This window comes from Spea bombifrons, chromosome 3, assembly GCF_027358695.1.
Source record: "Spea bombifrons isolate aSpeBom1 chromosome 3, aSpeBom1.2.pri, whole genome shotgun sequence".
Taxonomy (NCBI): domain Eukaryota; kingdom Metazoa; phylum Chordata; class Amphibia; order Anura; family Pelobatidae; genus Spea; species Spea bombifrons.
The window spans coordinates 96,176,521-96,197,893 of record NC_071089.1 but is presented as its reverse complement, the minus strand read 5'-3'; the positions used below and the strand labels follow the sequence as shown (position 1 = coordinate 96,197,893).

General features: G+C 37.6%; 1 protein-coding gene across 1 annotated transcript in view; it reads left to right on the top strand.

The window, feature by feature from the left end:
- SLC9A9 (solute carrier family 9 member A9) overlaps positions 1 to 21,373 on the top strand; it is a 206,200-nt gene that overhangs the window by 108,685 nt on the left and 76,142 nt on the right. The window contains exons 10-11 of the mRNA XM_053459240.1: positions 16,555 to 16,668; positions 17,255 to 17,366. Of these exons, the coding sequence (XP_053315215.1) occupies positions 16,555 to 16,668; positions 17,255 to 17,366 (226 nt within the window). The remainder of the gene's footprint in view (positions 1 to 16,554; positions 16,669 to 17,254; positions 17,367 to 21,373) is intronic.

The window sequence follows — 21,373 nt, the reverse complement described above, 5'->3', positions numbered from 1 at the left end:
GTGGCAGGTGGGAAGATAATGAGTTCCGTTTTAGAAAGATTACGTTTCAGGTAGCTTTGTGACATCCATGAAGAAATAGCAGACAAGGAGATGGTAATACGGGACATGAGAGATTGAGAGAGATCAGGTTAGACCTTCGTGCCTTCTCATTCATGTTGCGTATTGCTATCCTGTGTACCAGACCTGGCTATCCTTAACGTGGTGTTGCTCTCCTGTGTACCAGACCTGGCTATCCTTAACGTGGTGTTGCTCTCCTGTGTACCAGACCCGGCTATCCTCATCATGGTGTTGCTCTCACGTGTACCAGACCCGGCTCCAGGTCTTACTGTCTACTACCTGTCTCCACCAGCATTTACCTGGCACCCCCTAGGGCACCTTACAATAGCGCCGAACAATTCATGCAGCTCTTAATACAATACATATTCAAGAGATATGAGAAGACAAGACTTGACAGACTAAGACAAACTGATACATTAGGTGGAGAGAGCCCTGCTCGCAAGCTTACAATCTTGATGGAATGGGGCACAGAGGAGAGAGGGTGAGAGGTAGTGTGGTGGCTGTGACAAGGAAGTTCTAGCAGCTAAGATGGTATGCTTCTCTGAAAAAGTGGGTTTTGAGATATTTCTTGAACGTTGGGAGGGAGAGTGAATTCTGAAGGTTCGGTGAAAGTAGATTAGATAAGCGAGGAGGAGAGCCCTAGCCCATGGGAAGAACGTAAGGATCGAGTAGGAGAGTATGAGGGCAGAAATGTATGGAGGAGCAGTGTTATGGAGGGCCTTGTAGCAGGATTTTAAATGTAATTCTGAAGGTGACAGGGAGCTAGTGGAGGATTTCACAGAGTGGGGAAGCAGAAGAGGAGAGGCGTGCAAGGAAGATAAGCCTAGCAGCAGCATTTAGGACAGACTGCAGAGGAGAGAGTCGAGACAGGGGAACACCAACCAGTAGAGTGTTGTAGTAGTCAAGACGGGAAATGATAAGTGAATCAACCAGAGTTTTTGTGGATTCTTGGGTGAGAAATGGGCGGATACGAGAGATGTTTTTTAGGTGCAAGTGGCAGGATCTGGCAAGGGACTGAATTTGAGGGATGAAGGAGAGGTTTGAGTCAAGGATGACCCCAAGGCATCGGACCTGGTTAATAGGAGAGATAGTCATGTTGTTAATGGTGATAAAGAATTCAGGTAGTGGAGTGGAGGTGGCAGGTGGGAAGATAATGAGTTCCGTTTTAGAAAGATTACGTTTCAGGTAGCTTTGTGACATCCATGAAGAAATAGCAGACAAGGAGATGGTAATACGGGACATGAGAGATTGAGAGAGATCAGGAGAAGACAGGTAGATCTGGGCATCATCTGCATATAGATGATACTGGAGGCCAAATGAGTTGATTAGTTTGCTAAGAGATAACGTATAAAGAGAGAACAGCAAAGGGCCAAGGACTGAACCTTGAGGGATGCCAACCGAAAGTAGAAGGGGTGATGATGTCTTGCCAGAGAAGCTGACAGAGAAGGAATGGTTAGACAGATATGGGGAGATCCAGGAGAGAGCTGTATCTCGAATGCCTATGGAAGCAAGTGAGTCAAGAAGAAGGTGGTGATCAACAGTATCAAAAGCAGCAGAGAGATCTAAGAGTATTAGAATGGAGAAGTGACCTTTTGCTTTGGCAGAGATCAAGTCATTGGAGATTTTTGTTAGAGCCGTTTCAGCAGAGTGAAGGGGTTTGAAACCAGACTGTAGAAGGTCAATGAGGGAATTGATTGTACACAATATGTTAAAGCAACATAGAGGTAAAAGGAAGCAGAGAGATAGGGCGGTAGTTAGTCAGACAGATGGGATCTAAGTAAGGATTTTTTAGAATGGGTGTGATTACCGCGTGCTTGGAGGCTGTTGGTACAGTTCCCGATGATAGAGAAAGATTAAAGAGGTGGGTAAATGATGAACCAAGTGATGGACATAGAGACTTTGCGAGATGTGATGGAATGGGGTCAAGGGGACAGGTTGTTGAGTGAGAGGAAGAAAGAAGAGTGGCTATCTCTTCTTCAGTTGTAGGGGAAAAGGTTGTTAGTATGGGATGAGTGGAGAGAGTGGTGGTGGGTGGTGGTATAGGAGGGAGGATATAAGAGTTGAGAAGTAGAGTTGTTTGGCGAGAGAGAGGGCAGAGTTGTAGGTGCGAAGCATGGATTTATAGTGAGTAAAGTCTTCGCTGGATTTGGATTTTCTGAAGTGCGATAGCACTTCTGAAGAAAGCGTGTGATTTTGGTATGCCATGGTTGGTGTTTCAATTGTCAGGGGGTAACATATAGTAACTGGAGCTATGCTGTCAAGAGATGTGGCAAGTGTATTGTTATACAAAGAGGATGCTGTGTCTGGCCAGGAAAGGACAATGGCTCCACACTAATACTGTGTTTCTAAGCGTTCACATAAAAAAAAACAAAAAAAAAACATATATAATGCTGTGATTTTAATAGCCTTTTCACATTACCTTTAACTTTAATTCATGTTTGTTAATTTTCTGTCCTTTTGACATATGCCAATTAATTTTGTTTATTTTCCCTCATTTGCATATTAAACCTAATTTGGAGATCTTTTGTTGCTACTGTGCTTTCAACAGAAAAGCAGAAAGTAGAAATTTTTTTAATGGGCATATTCCAATTTAAGTAATTGTAATAAAATAGGATGGTGCATAGAAAGGAATATTCATTATAGTTCCATTGATTTGTCAAAATAATTTACTTGATAGAAAGTCAAGTCTAATTACAAAGACTGTCCACGGTTATAATTTTCTGTGCTATTTTTGTAGAAGCATAACATGGTATTTCAAGCACTCTCGGAAATTAATTGAGCCCCCATACATGTATTTCATTTGTGTAGCTGAGTCACTTTGCTTAAAAACAGCACTTTCTTTGAAGGTTTGGTTCCTCCAAGAAACCCACCCATCCTTCCATATTTTCTATGTACATGTTTTGTTGTAATATGTTTTTAAATAAGGGCATCTCGAAATGCGTGGGACGTTACTTTCAGACGATAAACTGACCATCACAGCAACATTGATGACGACCAGCTGTATGCAAAGTAGTAAGAAGTGCCAATGCTGTCCCATAATAATGAAAGAATATTTAGAAAAACTTTTTTTCTGAGATAGAATTTTCAAAAATTGAGACACATTACATCTGCACTCAATCCCAAATTGCTGGGCAGCATGTCTTCATGCACTTCATTCTGTGTGCATTAAGGGTTAACATCAGATAACGCTCACCTCCCATAGAGTGCCATGACTTTTTAGATGAGCTTATGTACTTTGGCCAAAATACAAAATATTTTTTTTTAAATTTGTTACACACACACACACATCTATACCTCAAGCCAAGAACTTGGTTGTTAGATAGATATAACCGTCTCACACACACACACAAGACATACATACATACATACTGTGACATGTTACCCGAGTAGTCACTGTGTGTTTAGCCCCTTGACAACAATTGACGTGCCTTGTACCATTGTCAGGGGTACGAAAAATAAATTAAAAAACAGCTCTGTCCTTAAGGGGTTAAATCAGACATCGAACAAATAAAGAAAAGAGAAATCAAATCCTATTCCAGACTAACTAAACATTTTCTTTTCTAACACACTGACCAACTATTCCTGTTCTCATAACAAAAAAAAACCAAACAGAACAAATACTTAAGACAGTTGAACACACAGTGGTCTGTAGGTACAAGGCTTATAGACCCCTATTTCTCCCACTGTCAGCCAAATGACTTCAGAACTGCCATTTTTACCTTACAGAGGAGGGGCGACTACATTAAAGGAAAAGGGCTGGAATTGCCTGATTAACCCTTTTAGGTAGCGAATAGCGAGCACTCCAGCCTTTGACTCATATAAAAAGCCTCTCTTATATTGCCACAAGGCATATTATTATATTATACTTTTGTACTTTTGAGAGTGACAGTGTAAGTATTTATTGGGACCACTGCCCTGGGCCTTACACACCTTGACCATCTGAATCACCGAGGAAGTTCTCCTCCGCTGGGTTGAAGTTAAATTCCTATGTCACTGGATCAAACATATAAAGGTCATATAAAGGTAGAACCAGTTTTATAAAACGTTAAATTCACAAGAGCTGTTCGGTCAAACCAATGTGAAATTTAGAATTCAAATTAGGATGCACATGGAACTTAATTAAAGGAGAGTATATTGAAGAGCTCTGTCTGTTCGCTGCTTACTGAACACTTCATAATACACGATGCTGCTATATTAGCTCCGGGAATGGAAAGCACTCGGGTTTAAAGTTTTAAAAGAGATCAAGTCTTGTCTGTTTTTTTTCATTGAGCTGTCTGGATTGATAGAAGTATGTTTTTTTTTTCTAATGTAATAATTAGATAAGAGAGAACCCATTTTTATTTTCTCACCAGTTCGGGGTCAAATAGCTAAATATGTCTTGTCTGAATAATGGTGCTTGTAATGGCTCATGTTGCAAGACCTTGTGTTTCTAGTGACTAAGCTCTCTGCTGGAATATTAAATATTACTTAGTTCTTCAGACTGTACCAGTCATTGAGACTTTGATCTCACAAATTACATATTTCAGAATACAAGCTGTCAGGAGTAAATGAGTCTATAGCAATGCCCAAAATGTGCGCTGGATTGCTTTCTTTGGGGGAACATGCTTAGAAAATCATTATGTTTTTATGAGAGAACAAGGTTTTCTGCCCAAATCATTCATAGCTGTCACACGGTGCCTATTATATATTTTCTGCCTAGTTGATTTTTTGTTTTTGGTATTTCATAGCTTTTTGTGACACTAAGCCTTCTCATAATTGTTAAATTATTATGAGTGTAGGTGACCATGGCACCAAGGGAAAATAAATGAAGAATGTCAAATCTTTACACACCCACAAGCTTTAAATATTACAACAATTGGAATAGTTTTTTTCTTTTTGCTAATGTGTGGGTTTTAGTAATAACTATGACCACTCACACAACCCACGATGTTCATTGACCTTTCTTTAAATCGTGTAGTTATCCAATTCCACTAATTACTTCTAAACGTCTGACTACCAAAAACAAGATGTTAGTACCTACACTACATAAACTAATGCATTTAATGTAAAACAGCTAATTTCTGTTCCCCAGTATATACAGTATTTTATACTTTACTGATGTATGAATTTATACAGTGTGTCTCCCATAATAATGAAATGAAAAAGACTGTCTGTACTAATTATTTGTACAATCTCATTATTGTACCAAGACTTAGTGCTATGTGGATTTTGGGTGTACCGGTAATTTTGGTTATATGCGATCATACAGTATGTCTAATACCCTATATTTCTCTGCACAACATCTACCGTTATTGCTTAGCAACTGGACCAATGCTAGCTCCCTGGCCTTCCTCCCATGTTTAACCTGCCCTTGACTCTTTAGAAGTAGGATACTGAGGTCTCTAAAGTTTTTGGAACGCTGCTACCATCACTTATTGATATGACTAATCAAACCCATGGAACCCATATGTCTTCTTTTCAGCCTAGTGTCCTTTCAGATTTTTGGGGAAAATTAGGCTAAGGTGTGCAGGTGTAGCAAGTGGACTACAGCTACCAGCAGCTGCAACCTGTTTACAGTTCTTTTCTTATTTGTAATAGTATTATGAGCACATCTCATTCTTGTATTTAACCCCTTAATGATCAATGATGTGCCAGGCACGCCACGCAAAAAGGGCAGTTAACGACCAATGACGTGCCTGGCATGTCATGGCATTGATCAAGCTTAAAAAGCGATCTAATACTGATTTCTTCACTGTTGGTGTAATGCCTCGATGTTTAGGCATTCAGCAACAACAACATTTACTGCAGGGGCCCCATATGACCCCTCCCCAGGTGGATGCCTGATTATCGTCTCTTAAGCTTAAAAGGTGTCACCCACCACAGGATGCACTGTGACCACAAATTGAAGTTTATATGGTTACAGTTGCATTACTAAATAGCATATTATTTTAGATTGCTTAAGCAACTTAAACGTATTCATAAATGTCCCCAAATCAGAAAACTTCATTTTAATTGTGTCTCAGTAATGGGTGTAATCCCATCCAAATAAATCTTTTTTGCTAAATACTTAGGCTTTTTAGTGTAAAATGTTGGATTAACGAACCTAGACTTTTACAGGAGGAGATTGTCTGTGTATACTTATGGTTTAGGTTAGAAAAACATCGGTCCTCTAATTGTCGGCATTGTTGCATATTTTATGGTCAGGTCATTTTGTAAACTGTAGAAATATATCAGTCTATATAAAGCCTGAGAGAAGAAGCACTTTGGTGCTTGTTTCCTTTGGTGAATGATGAAACCAAACATGTAAACCTCATAAGTAAAAACATTATTGCCCTCACACAATTAGGTAAACCTAATGAAGGGGAGTACCGGTATTAGCATAAGGCATTTGAAGACCTTGGTAAACAATCTGTCCTGATTTGGGCCTGCCCAATATAAATATGATGTTGGCTCTTGCCATGAGATTGAATCAGTCAGAAACATACCTGGGAACATTCTGGAGCTACCTGGAGCCCCCTCCCTGCAGAATATAGGTAGGAGGTTCCGCTGATGTCAGTGAGCGTTTCCGTTGACTTTAGTGGGTGCTTTATTTAATGGGGAAGTGGGTGACCCAGAGTTTTCCCTTAGTGTCCCGGAGAAGCAGCACTTCACCTGAATGTTCTAGGCCAAACTCGGAGAGTTCCCAGGTATGGTCAAGACACAAGGGTACAAAGCCACATCAATGCGCACATGAGTCAAAACGGTTTTACTATTAGGCCCTAAATGTCCACATTAAGAGCCTCATTCCAACACTAAAGAATGATGTAATCAGTGTCATTGTTTGAGGGTGCTTTGTTGCATCAGTCTGTACAACTTACAATTAGCTGAATGTCAGGTCATCTACTCTCACCAGAAATCTTACTCCCAGGTCAGCAGGTGCAGGTCCTGGCAGCCTCCCTGTTACCTAACAGCTAGACATCTGCCCTCTCGGGTGGTTAAAAGGGAGATCACAGTTCTCCCCCACTGGCCCATTAACACCTTAGAGGCATATCCATGTGCTAGGCAGTGAGGACAGTGGTGCTGAGGTGGGCGTTGGTGGCACTGCCCTGGGTTAGGATTAGTGCAGCACTAAAGATAAATACAACCCTTACCAGGAATACAACTTGGTCGTGTAGCAAGAATGGTTAAGTAATATGCTGCACTGTAGAAAATAAAATAGGAGACCAATATTGTTTCACCCAACTGTTTATATACAAAATGTTGTAGACTCCTGGACCTCTAAAGCCAAGATAAGAATGCTTGATAAGAGATGTGGATATTGGTTCAACCAGGTGTTGTTAGTGTGTGATGAGGAGGCTAGATCAGGCTAGACCTGGTATTTGACAGGCATTTTAAAGGCTAAGTCGAATTGTGATCTTGGGTAATGGATGTTACTGGGTTGCCTGATTTAATGTATAGCTTCTCACTGACACTGTGTTAATGGGGTAAACCTAGGTATACACTAGGAAGTACTTGTTCACAGCAATGTTATTGATTCATGTAAAAGCTTTCCGGGACTGACATATGTACAGAGACTTAACATAAAGATTATCCAGGGTTAGACCTAATGTTACACTAAGTGGGAAGTGTGATCAAAAGTGTGAGGTCACAGTCTGTGCACTAGGTTATTCTACACCATTGCTGCATTTTTTTTTATAAATGTGTTGTTACACTTCATTGTTTTCACCAAAGTTCACAGGTCTAGCAATATGTGTCACATTCTTTGTCCATGTCCATCTGGTTTCATTTTTTATTCATTTAATTTTAGTTAGGTTAGGGGTTTCATCTTTTGATTCATATTCAGTCTCTGTGGGGTGACCTAATGAGAGGTAGTAGGCAGTAAAGCTGTCCTTTACCTGCTGCACACTTGGGTTCCTTTTCACTTAAGGACAGCTTCAGGCTTTGTCCCAGTACCTTCGATCTCCTGCCGGTTTCTATTTGCTCTGAAATTGGTTGAGATGCCATATAGAGATTTCCTTCTTTAACCTGTACCTAGTTTCCAGGTTTCCAGAGCTAGAACAGCCTTACACTAAATGTAACCGTATGTCTGACAACAGGAGGAAAAATATTAAAATCCTGCCTATCTTTGGTGTCATGTTTGCTTTAAATTTTAAAGTATTATTATACTTACCCAGTTAAATGTGAAAATATCAGTCAAGCTCAATTACCATTGGAATAGCTTTTCCTGACAGCTAAAGTCAGTGTATTTCTAATGATGTGTTATTTTTCTGTGTGCATACCAGCCAAAATCCAAATGACCATAGAGTCAACTTACTAATTAGGAGTATAGTGCTGGAAGTGAATTGTGAAGCAAAAGGGGTTAATATTGTGAAGAATAGTGTTGGTTAAAAGGTTAATTGTTGAGGAAGCAGTTAAAATGTTTTTTTTTTTCAGTTATTCTCTACATAACAGGGAATTTAAATCAAAGACTTTCATGTATTACTAAAAGATAGAAAATTGAGACCCTTCCAGCATTGACGAGTTTCTGCCACGGATCAGCATATGGTGTCTGGCGCTCAGCCCTGCAGCCCGTCTCACACTGCGAAGCAGCAGATATCTTTGAGGGTCTCGCAGTGCAGGAAGGGGTATAAGCATGATTACTTTCATTCTACTTTTAGCTGGTCATTATACATGTTGATTTGATTAATAAACTATATGCGTTATTTCATCCACTGTGTGAAAGCATCATCTCCGTATCCACAAACCTGTTAACCCCTGCCTGTCCAGGCAGTCGCAGGTTGGAACCGGGGGTGTGGCTAGGGGCAGCGCCTTACTGAGACTTTCATGGGTTTGTGACCATACCTGGGAATAGTCTTTTTAGGATAAAAGGTCCAAATCGCATAGCCATATTATCTGCATGACTTCATATTCCACATTGATCTGATGATATCTATGACTCCTAATTGGTGCTTTTGCTACCAGCATGTTAATTAAGTGTATCTTTAAATAGAAACATGTCAAGGTTTGCATAAGAACAGGTATTAGAGTCATTTGGTTGACACATATGATGAGCAATTACATAGAATCTGCATGATGGGGCATTAAGGGGTTAATATTTAGCCTATTTAAAGACTTAAGGGTGGGCTCATGTAGAAAGTTCCTAGGTACATTTGTGGCATATTGATAGCTATTTAGATGATTAAGTAAGACAGTTGGAAGAATAATGCATCTTCAGACAAATGTATTTTATTTACACGGTGATTTTTCGAAAAAGATTTGTTTGCTGTTTGGGTACACAGTATCGTGGATTAAAAAACTGGAACATAATATTCACCAATATAATAATATCATTAGCACAAAATCTCTAATTCCTTCTAAGTCATAGATATATATAACTCTCAGGTATCTATCTCCTTTTCCCCACGTGAGTTATCTATGTAATATAATTTAAATCAAAATTATGAATCTCAAGGTGATATCACAATACTCGCAAATAAATGATTAAAAAAATCATAATTAAATACGAACACAAATCATATAATCAAAATAATAAATATGTATCCATCTATATATATATATATATATATTACCGGTACTTAGAATGAATTAGAGATTTTGTACTTGTTTATGAATGATGCATATATTGATTATTAATGAATTTCATGTTATCGCTATAAGATTTGCCTCTTTAAATAAAATCTAACAATTTGATGATAGCCTCATGCGTAAATGTGTTTATCTATAAAATTGCACTGTTTTTTGGCACTTTTTTTATGACTTGCAAAAGATCCCAGTGCAGGATTGAAAAGTTGTCACTTGTGGTAAAACAGATAACGCTACTACAAAGAGTGACATCTTTATTTGGTATATAAGTTTGTATTGGGTGGAGTCCCACTATTACACCTAGATTTTGAGTGCTGCCTGACATCATTAATTTATATTACTAATGGTAAGTGAGCAGCGCATCTGGGTCCCATGGAGGGACTGCATCCTAAAGAGGCACACTTGAGAGGTATTAACCATGTCTGTGCCTGTCTGTAAAAGGTAGGTTTTAAAATAGACCCTCCTAACATTTATATTCTTACCTGGAATAATCAAAAAGGTTAGATATTTATACAGAGATAATTTATTCCTAAGAACAAACAAACCACACTGTAAATGTGTTATGTGAAAGCATTCCATTTGGTTTGCAAAGCAAATTTCAATTTGTTGTTTACCAAGAACAAAATGCTTCCAAATCAGATTAACCATCTATCCGCACTGCACAGGCAAAGCAATCACTTCGAATATATTGTTCTCTAGTTCGGTTATGTTATATTGAAATTGTTAACGCTGGCAAAAACACAAATGATAAACAAAACGAATGGAGAAATACATTTTGCCAGCATTCATCCTGCAAAGCGGGGTCTTGAACAAGTCACTGCTTTATGAAAAGCGTTCTACGGGCCATTATTTATATTGTTTCCTGTATTCATTTCCAACAATACTGGTGTGAAGAAATTGGATCCATTCTAGCCGAGTTTTATCTTTTGGTTTATATGCCAAGGAGTTTCAAATAAGTAATGACACTGTGTGTGAATAATGTACTCATTCATGCGTTAAGGAAATAATAAAGCCTATTCACTTGGGTGGGATTATTCTGTGCCATAGTAACGCCTTGAAATTCCACTTCCTAAGAAAGCCTGTTGTTTAAAGAACACATACGCAAGATGTATACATTGATAACAAATACCGACTACCATTCAGTGTCTGATTAAAACCCTTGGTACCCCAATCTGTTGATACGGTTTTGACAGCTTTTTCTTTTTGTAAAGGACACCTTTTTGCGTTGGTAGGGTAGTCTTTTTTTATTTTATTTTTTTATTGTATTTCACAATAATTTAACATCTAACCACAAAGACGCATGTTAATGTTATTTTCTGGGAAAAATATTCTCGTGAGTTTGTTTTACAGGATCCTCGAAACTGTTTGTTTCACAGAAAGACCTACCATGCAGAAGCTCCATACACAATTATATTGATCTCTCTGTATAGTTAGACGGAGGGATAGACACTAATGCAGTATCTTATTTTTTCCTTTAGAAATATTAGGAGCCCTTTTAATATTACTGATTGGGATTTCTGGCAAAATCACACAAGTGATTGCAAAAGAGCAACTAGTATGTCATCTGATATGTTGGCTTATGTATTTCAATTACAGTTTTGTAGATTTCTTATACAAGCAGCTAGTCTACGTTATTTCAGAGTCACCGCATGGTGATATACCAATGTGTTTGTCTAAATCAGAAGTGGCCCCAAATAATGTTTTTAAGCAATACCAACTCAATTTATAGGAATAGATAATAAAAACCTAAAAAGAAACATGTATTATTATTATTATTATTATTATTATTATTATTATCTTATTTGTTAATCGCCAACAAATTATGCAGTGGTGTACAATTTAAATGGGGCAGTTAACACACATAACAAAGGAATATGAAAACATACGGACACATCAGGAGTTGAGAACCCTGCTTGCAAGCTTGCCATCTTTTTACACAAAGTTCCTAGCGGGAATGGTTGGCTTTTTAGCTCATGAGCTTCCATTTTAAGGGCATAGTACGTGTCTAAGTTACCATTAGAAATGTGTCCTTTCCTATTCCTCCTCATGCTTTTTTTTTTAAAGGAGTAATAATCTTTTAACATAAATGTTACTGCCTTTATGCATATTGGATTAATATGATAATCAAACATATAGTAATCTTGCGTTTCTGACTTGTTTCCAATGTTTTCTTTCTAGATATTTTCCCCAAATCTACAGTTAATATAATAGATGCAATATATACTTAACACCCTGTGTATTTGCTCTGATAATTGCAGTAGTAAATTCTGTGCACTTTAAAAGGCTGTTTTATGCATCGTACATTAAATATTCAGGAATTGACTGCATTTCATTATCCTACTGCATATCAATGGCATTAACCTTTATGAGAAAGCTACTTGTTTTAAAATTACCAGACCTGGTATCAATGATTGGTGGTATTTGCTGCTTTAAATTCAAACATGTAGGTACAATTGTGCAGACTATGCAGGTTTGTCTCCCACCATACACCACCTCGATAGCCGTTGTAGACTCTAGGTGTGCAAGCGGAATTAGCATTGTTAAATAGTTTGCTTCCTGGCTTTGTTGGCTTCTTTAGGGGTCTGTTCACAAAAAGTGAAAAGTGACTTCACTATACAGTAAATTGTGAATGGCCAACCATAATACATGGTTAAATCAACAAGATTTCTTTACCCATTAAATGTGCATTATGGAGGGCCAGCTCGTCCCTTCTTGTTGTAGAAAATTTGCATACTTTAGCCCTTCATAATGAATAGTGAAGTAAGGATGTTAAAACCACAACTCTTCTGCAAACTCTCCTGATACCTCTCTCTTTAGTGAATACATCCTTTTGTATGGAGCTTCAGGTTGGGTTGATGTGGCATGCATACATTTGAACTCTAAGGTTTTCTGCTAAACGCCACATCTGACATCTGAACATCTGGTCATCCTTAATCTGATACCTCCAGTGACACACGCATTATGTCCCAAGTGGTTTGTGTCCACATCCATTGTCTGATAGAACCCATACTAGATGTGCTTGTAGATATCTCCATGCATACAAACCCTTATGTTTTACAAAGAATTATCATCATACTGGTATCCTGTCAAGATTTGAGGTTTAGCACAATGTTAAGTCAATTGGCTTTTGGACCTGGAGTAAATGATAACAAAATGCTAACAGGAGACTCACATTTGCTGCCAAAACAGAATTTATCACTCCTGTGTAGCGACTGCAACCATTGTCAATAGAAGCAGATCACGTGAAAGGGTATGAAAAGGAAATATTCCGCACTTGTGATCCGCTCTTTGAAGCCTTATATTACGCATGCAGCAGGCGTGCTAAAACAGATGTCAAGTACACTTTCTAAATATATTATGTCTTTCTAGATTTAGAGTTCACTCTGAAGACATCAAAGTAGCGAAAACCTTTTGCCTATAATCTATTAATTTAAAACAGATGATGAAACAAACATCAGCTGCATTGCTCACCTTTCTGGTACTTAGAGACATAAAAGGTGATTATGATAAAAGTAATTATATTGTTTCTGTATGTCGCTACTGTGCTTGGTGCTTTGAACACTTGATGAAGCCTTTTTATAGAGATAGTAATATTAGTATCCAGCTGCTCACAGTCTGGTTAGAATTTGCTAGTAAATCTTCCATTAGTCTGTTGCTACAATAGAGGGCCTCCAGCTATACAATTCAACAAAAATGGAGCAGAGCAACTGAAAGCTATAATTTTGTCAAACTCCTTGGAAAAATAAATGCCTTCCACTGGTGCCTCCTTGGCTAACCCACATAACCCCCAAATAGCAGCTTGTAGGTAAGAAGGGAGATTCCTTTCAAATGTTCTGAAATAAACCTTAATTGTGCCACAAGAATGGGGAGAGAAGTAGAATGCTAATCCATTTGGTTTTAGAAGATTAAACAGGTAAAAAATAAATGTTCCACCCACCATACGACATGTATGATGTTACAATCTAACAATGTGTTACTAACATCATTTTTTCTTCATAAAATGCATGAACTAAAGAGATTGAGTAGCACAGGGTATACAAGAAGTTAGTGATAGCTTCACCACTCATGCGTATTCCTCACCCACTCATTATTTGTGATCATGTTCCCTTGTTATGAAAGGACTCCCCTCTGCTCTTTCTTTCTGTACTGCGCTGTATAATTCTACTTACATTTTTAGCACATTTTAGTCCTTGTGCTAAAATGTGCCTGGCATATTAATCCCGATCAACGCTTTTTTGCTTGTAAAACGCTTTTAACAAGTGAAAGTAGAACTCAAAAAAATGTCAAAAAGTAGATGCCCTTTTTAATCGTATAAACAGAGTAATAATAAAATCTACATTTATTATTCTTCAATATAATATTTCCCTTTAACCTATAAATAGGAAATGTTGGTGTGTTCTGTGCTTCTATGTGCTCATATTACTGATAAAAATTGTTAAAGATTATTATTCTAAATTACTAAAAAGAGGACTAACACACATTGACGTGTATTTGTGAGCATCAACTTAAAACAGAGCTCTATAAAACCAGTTGTTACCTTTTTTTTTTACTACAGATATTTTTCTGGGTTACCTTTTTAATACAGACCAACCATGTGGTGTTGGCACAGCACCATTGATGCTTGAGGACTTATATCCATGAGATCACTGTGTGTAGCCTTATCCCAGGGCAGTAGATTGGAAATAACGTAGTGTGCTTTGTTGTGTCAGATGACTCATTCCATAAGCAAGTATAAAATCTAATCTAATTTTCCGTAACTCCATTAGGAAATATGTCTTATATTGAGTATTCTGATACTTAAAGTAAAAAAGTGAAGATCTATCAAATTTGATTAATCGCACCTTTCCATTTTACGCAAGCATATTTCAACTGTAGTTACTTTTAATTAGAAATATCATATCCTGTCACTTTTATTTATTAATTAACGTATAGGTTAATGATAATAATGCTCAACATAACTTCTTGTCTTTTCATTGCAAATTCACTTAATCCAACTCGCTTTAGCTTTAGGAGAAAAATCTTGCGTGCACTGACAAGCAGGAGCTGAGACTGCATGTAGTTTGAAAAGGCACTAATTTGCAAGTTGCCTGTGACTTAAAATTAATGTGAAACTGTAGTTCCTGCTCATAAATATAATCTTAAAATCCCAGAATGTTGCCCTCCCACCCCCACTATATTAAATATTAAAATAACTAAAAGTATATGAAACATTATCCCCTATTATCCAGCTGGAGGCCGATAATTGCTCCCCTTCCACCACCTTGTGCACAATGGGCAGGGTAATTAAACCTGGGGGAGTTATGTGCCCCTCTATAGCCCATTTAAATATATTTTTGAAAAACCCTAAGGGAGGCAGGAACCCTGCATAGTACCTTCCCAGTTCCCATTGGGATTGGGGGTTAACATACAGAGAATGCCCCTTGGTTCATAGGGGGGTCGGCTAAAGTCAAATCTAATCAGTCAGCTGGTCACCCAACGTATGGTTGAATCAGTCCAATTAAAGATTTTAGTTTTGCTGATATTTTGCATATTACATTGAGTTTAGATGTTTCAGCCATGCCCATTGGTAACAGGTAAAATCAACCACATAGGCAGCCATCTCCATAGACAAACATTGGTAGTAGAATGGGTTGTATTGAAGAGCTCCCCTGGTCCACCGTAAGCGTTATTCTGAAGTGAAAGTGTCTGGCTTAGGGAAAGTATGTAGCGCATAATAAGCACCTGTCTAGACCTGAAACAACGAATCGATAAAATCGATAATAATCGATAACGGGAATCGTTGTCGACGATTTCCGTTATCGATTAATCGAGTGATGGATTCGTCGTTGGAGCGCTCGGCTCCTTTCACTTACCTCCGCCAGCGTTCCCCCATTTCTGCTGCAGAGCTCTGTAGTGTCCGTCTGCTTGATATAGAGAGAGAGAGAGAGAGAGAGAGAGAGAGAGAGAGATAACTTAATGTGTAATACCGTATTTGCTCGATTATAAGACAAGGTTTTTTCAGAGCAAATGTTCTGAAAAATAACCATTGTTTTATATTCAAGGTCATCTTCTAATCAGACCTCAAATAGAGGTCTAACTATGAGACTAAGATCCAGATCCTCAGCAGTGCTGCAGGGGACCTAGATCTTCCTCTCTGGCAGCCGGTGGAGGTCTGCGCGATGCACGTACACATCCTGCGCTGCTGCCTGCACTTCTGCTGGGGCTTATATGACGGAGCGCCGGCGTCACATGACCTTCCGGTGCTCATTCATCTACAACTAAATGAAACCAATCTGTATTTAACAGACTAAATAGGCAAAGCATGTTATTAGTCAGCAACTAAAACTGGTAAGTTAAAAAACAAGCAATCAATTTTTTTCAATCATAATTTTTCAATACAAAACTGAACAATTTCACAAATATTTCCTCGAAATTTGAAATAAAAATGTAATTGCCATCTTATTATTATTATTATTATTATTATTATTATTCTTTATTTATATAGTGCCAACAGTTTACGCAGCGCTTAATCTTAAGAGAAATGCTCAGTTTTAAAGATATATTTAAATGAAAGGTAATTCATGCAGTCTACTGTTCTCTGGAACATATATGGTAACTCCACAATGTATTTTCTATGACATCACACCCATCACTCTGCACCAGCCAGTCCTTGTAACCATTTATGAACTCAAGGGAAATTTTGGAACACCATGTCCTGCCGAATGTTAGAGTTAAATGCAGTCGCTCATAGTGCAATAAACTGAGCTTATTAAAATTTTCTGCCGCTATCACTTCATAAAGTGCTTTTAATTAGCAGCAGTAATCATTTAGAAATATGTCCTTGTCACTGGATATTGCAATGATTTTAGAAGTGAAATGGTCATTTTGCCGTAGCACAGAAATTCTACTTTTTTGTTTTAATCTTTACTTTACTTATTTCAGTAGCTAATGATGTTTTCTGTGTCTCTTTTCTTTCAGCTGTTCGAGTTCATGAATTTTTTGGCAGAGAACTTTATCTTCTGTTATATGGGGCTTGCCTTGTTTACATTCCAGAATCATATATTTAATGCTCTTTTCATATGTGGTGCTTTTGTATCCTTTTTTTTTATTCCTTATGTTATTGACTTTCTGACGTTGGATATGTTATGTATATTGGATATATTGCAGTCGCTTTAAAGGAAAGTGTAATAAAATAAATATAGTTTATTTGCAGTATAAAGTATGGCCCTTCATGCCCCATCTGCATTTTTTTGAGAATATAGTGTTACTAAAGGCGCGTACGTAAAACCAGTATCTTGCTTAAAAACTTTTAAATACAGTAAATTGCTTTTACAGTGAATACAGTTGGGCTGGTACCTAATCATGTTTAAATGCCTAGAGTCAACAAAGAGTCAATAGATGTTCTCACAAAATATTAAGGATTTATACATTGCATCACTCATTTAGACCGGTCTTAGGAAGTAGGAAGCAAGAAGAAAAGCATAAACTGGGATCGGTCAAACAGCAGTAGAGCAAGGGCATCATTGTAATGTTAAGACATAGCCAGGGACAAGGATTAAAACAGAAAAAAATAAACAAGTCTGAAAACGCTAGACTCATTAACTTGAATGTTGTGTGTTAAGTTGTATGTTCACTGTTTGGCAAACAAAAATGTTGTCCCTTGATTCTTGGAGTGCAGATATCTATATTTGTAGCAAGAGCCTGTAACATATATCCTCTAACCTTTTTCTTGAACCTGGGTCGGAGGAAAAAAATCCCCTGGAACTTTCAGCATATGATGATGTTTTCTGGTAAGTATGACCTCTTTTTACATCCTTTCTTCCAACTATTTTAATGTTCTTGTACAGTAAAAAAAAAGGATTATAAATGGATTATATTGCTATTTCTTTATACAGGGTTTGTGATTTAATGTTTTATATGTTTGAAACCATTGAATTAATCAGATCAAGGGTTTTACTTCGTACATTACAGATTAGCTCCGGTTTTACTGAGGAGCCATTTTCTGGCCCAGGTCAATGTCTTTAAGGTTGTAAAAATACACATTGAAGTACTACATACTGTATATATGTGTGGATATAAATAGCCACAGAAATATACTTGAACAAGAACATGGGCATACTTTTTTACAATAACTAGATGGCTCTTTGAATGGACTTTCTATGTAGTCCAGTGTTCTTTAAACACTAAGTCATGGCAAGGCTCTCACTCTGCTCTAACTTTACTAACTGCCGGGATGTGACTTCACTACCTGATGTGCATCATCTTAAGAACTGCATTAACTAAGCGAACGAGCTGCCATACAGAACTTGTGTTCAATAATAATGGTTGTAAAAACATACTGGATACATCCAGCCACAAGGTGTGTGCCTTTATATTCCTTACAATTACATTTTTGAATGCTATTGTATTTGCAAAGAATTTTGAGGTAAAAATCTATAAAGATCGTATTCCTCTGCACAATTATATTAATAGGCCACTTGGGGAAAGTTACATGTCCTCTCCTGTAAGCACATACAGTTGTTAGTGTATGGGATATTTTTTGTAATGGGGAAAAAAGGCTGAAGACCACTGAAATACTCATTTTGGGGGAAAATATATGTCAATGCTAGATATCCCTAAGAGTGTTTCAGTAGTTTTTGGGCCATGTGGTCACTATCCATCAGGATTAAAAATACCCATAGCCCTGAACTCATCAACTTAATAAATATACCTTGAAGTATTAATCTATTAAATATTGCAATGACTAATCGTATTACGTCATTGCATTCAGCTGCATTACAGCCATTTATATATTATGTTTGTGTTATGGCACATTAAAGTCAACATGGCCTTATAAAGAACAGTTCCAACAATTTGGTTAGTCATTTAACCAAGAAATCTTACCTACGAAGTTCTCAAGGTTGGCTACCTGAAGTGCCACCTCTGCTGGGGTGTTAATTGCACATAATGGTGGGATTAGCCCCGGGGAGTAAGACGTAAGAAGTAGGTAAATTAGGCACTAGTGAGTAAGGAGTAGATATGAGGTGAGCAGAGTGGAAACATTGTTTCCCTGGCCAGAGATTGAAGAAAGTCATGCAGAATCCCAGCATTTCTCTCCAGAAGCCTGGGTCAAACCTATGCTATAAATCCTTACATCCACAATTAGACTTTTATAACCAAATCATGTAACAGAACTTTAAAACTGGAAGAAATAGTGTGTGATCCCTTTGGAGTCGCCTGGATTTATATATATTGGGCATTACATTTGATCTGATCTTCAACTAAGTCACAATAATAGACAAACACAGTCTGCTTCAACTAATAAAACACAAGCAACTATACATTTCAATGTCTTTATTGAACATACTGTGTAAACATTCACTTTGTGGGCTGCAAGACGTAAACCCCTAAGCTAACTACTTCTCCCAAAAGCTAGTTGAAGTCAGGAGTAAGCAGTGAGACGAGATTGGAGTTGGTCACAGCTGCCCCGTCCCATTAAAAAGAAACATTCAAAGTTGAGTTTGCTATTTACAAGAAGTATTGCCTCATGCCTCAAACCAAAAAAGGATTTTAACTTGCATAAAGCTGGAAAGGGTTACAGAAGTATCACTAAAAGCCTTGCTACTCATCAGTCCACAGTAGGACTGTGTAAGAAGTGTCTATAAATGGCTGGAGTTTAGCACCGTTGCTACTCTTCTTAGTAGTGGGATCCTGCAAAGATTAATGCGATTGCAGAATGCTCAATGAAAAAAAAACTAGCGTGCCAGCTAAAGACAGCAACATTGGTAACGTGCAACCATACATAAAAAATTAACAAACAATAAGTGTTTATAACAGTGCTTATGGGAGGACACTATGGAAAAAGCCACATCTTACAACAAAAGAAATACCGCTGTATGTCTAAAGTCCGCAAAAGATCATTTGGGTGTTCCACAGCCATACTGGTGTAACATTCTGTGGACAGATGAAACCAATCCTGAGTTGTTTAGAAGGAACACACAGCACTATATGTGGGGGGAAAAAGGCACACCAACATCACAACCTTATACTAATTTTAAAGTATGATCAAGGAGGCGGCATAGTTTGCGGCTGGTTTGCTGCATTGGGATCTGGACAGCTTGCTGTCATCAATGGAAAAATAATTACCAGCTTTATCAAGACATTTTGTAGAATAATATAACGCCATCTGTCTGCCAGTTGAAGATCAACAAAGATTGGGTGACTTAACAGGACAACTCAAAACAGTGGGGTCCTGACCTTCACCTGACTGAAATAATGTGGCATGACCCAAGAATATTGCTGATCTGAATGAGAAATATTCGGGAATATTCGGGATCCACACCTACTGTTTTTGTTGAGGTAATTGCTGCCAGCAAGATCAACAAGATATTTAATCCAATGGTTTACATACATTTCCCACCCTCACCCTCTGAATGTTTACACATTATGTTCAATAAAGACATGATTATGTTTGTGTATTATCAGTTGAAACAGACTGTGTTTGTCTGATTTAGTTGAAGATAAGATCAAATTTAATGTTCAATTTAATGCAGAAATCCACATATTTCCAAAGGGTTCACATAAATTTCTCTGCAACGGCATTTACTGAAAAGAATAATCAAAGCAACACTGTTGGATCAAGCGACAGTACCCAAAACTTGTTTAAAAAAAAATAAAATATTTAGTTTAGCCATAAAAAATATTGTAGAATTTTGCATTGGTTATCTCACCATGAATTCACTTACTCTGGTGTCTTAGCGTTCATTTGACTTGTATTACTCTTGAGCAAGTGGTTATTCACCCTTATCAGTCAAGTCAAGATAATGTCTGTCATCTTTCACTGAAAGCATTATTGTTTCATGGCCTTGTGGAAAATGAATTGCTGAGACTCTGTATCTCGTCTTCTGTGCAGTGAAATGACCAGGGTCAAACTGTTTGGAAATTGTGAACTTTTTGCTGAGATTTTTAACTGTAGCGATCAGTCACTAGGCACATGATCTCAGCAACTTTAATAGCGCATGAACAACTTAAAGTTCACTGTTCATACTTTGGCAAATTGAAAATGATCAGACACAAACTTTGGTTCAAGCGATAAAATCATCCCCCTTAATTAACTTTATATGTCTTCCTTTTCAAAAGCACATGCGCCCTGTTCTGAGCTACTTATAACTTGCTTGCGACTGTTCTGGGAAGGGCAGGAGACCTCTGTATTTAGAGGTTTTATAGCAGTTGCATTCACTTCTTTAATAGCTTTCCACATCTGAACGATGATCACTCCTTCTGAACCAGTCCTTACAGCTATTGGGGACCTACCTCCTGGTGGGTGTAGTGAGGTTAGCACGCACTCCGAATTTTGCCCTATCAGCAGGCTTCCTCAGGTGCTCCTCTCCTCTTCTACTCTATCCATCCTTTAGATCGATCAGTAGCTTGAAAAACATCATCTCCTGAATGTCACATTATTCAGTATTATGGTGCATTTATATATCCACATTAAGAGCAGTAAATAAATATTCATTAATGGCAAAAATATTATATGGTCTCATTAAACCTGTGTACAATCTTATTGTTCAGCATATAAATATACAATAATAATAAATACTATTCGAAGCCTTTCCTTTTGTTAAGGATACATTGTTTAGTAAACATATTCAATTTGATGCCTTAAAATGTAGTCAAAATGCGTCAACATGAGAGAGGAGAGAAATGCTCAAAATAGAGTAATAAGAAAATAAAGTAAAAGAAGTAAACAAAGGGCTTAGTCTCTAAAAAAAAAAATGGTTACAAAATAAAGTCCTAAAAAGATCCCACTTTATTAAGC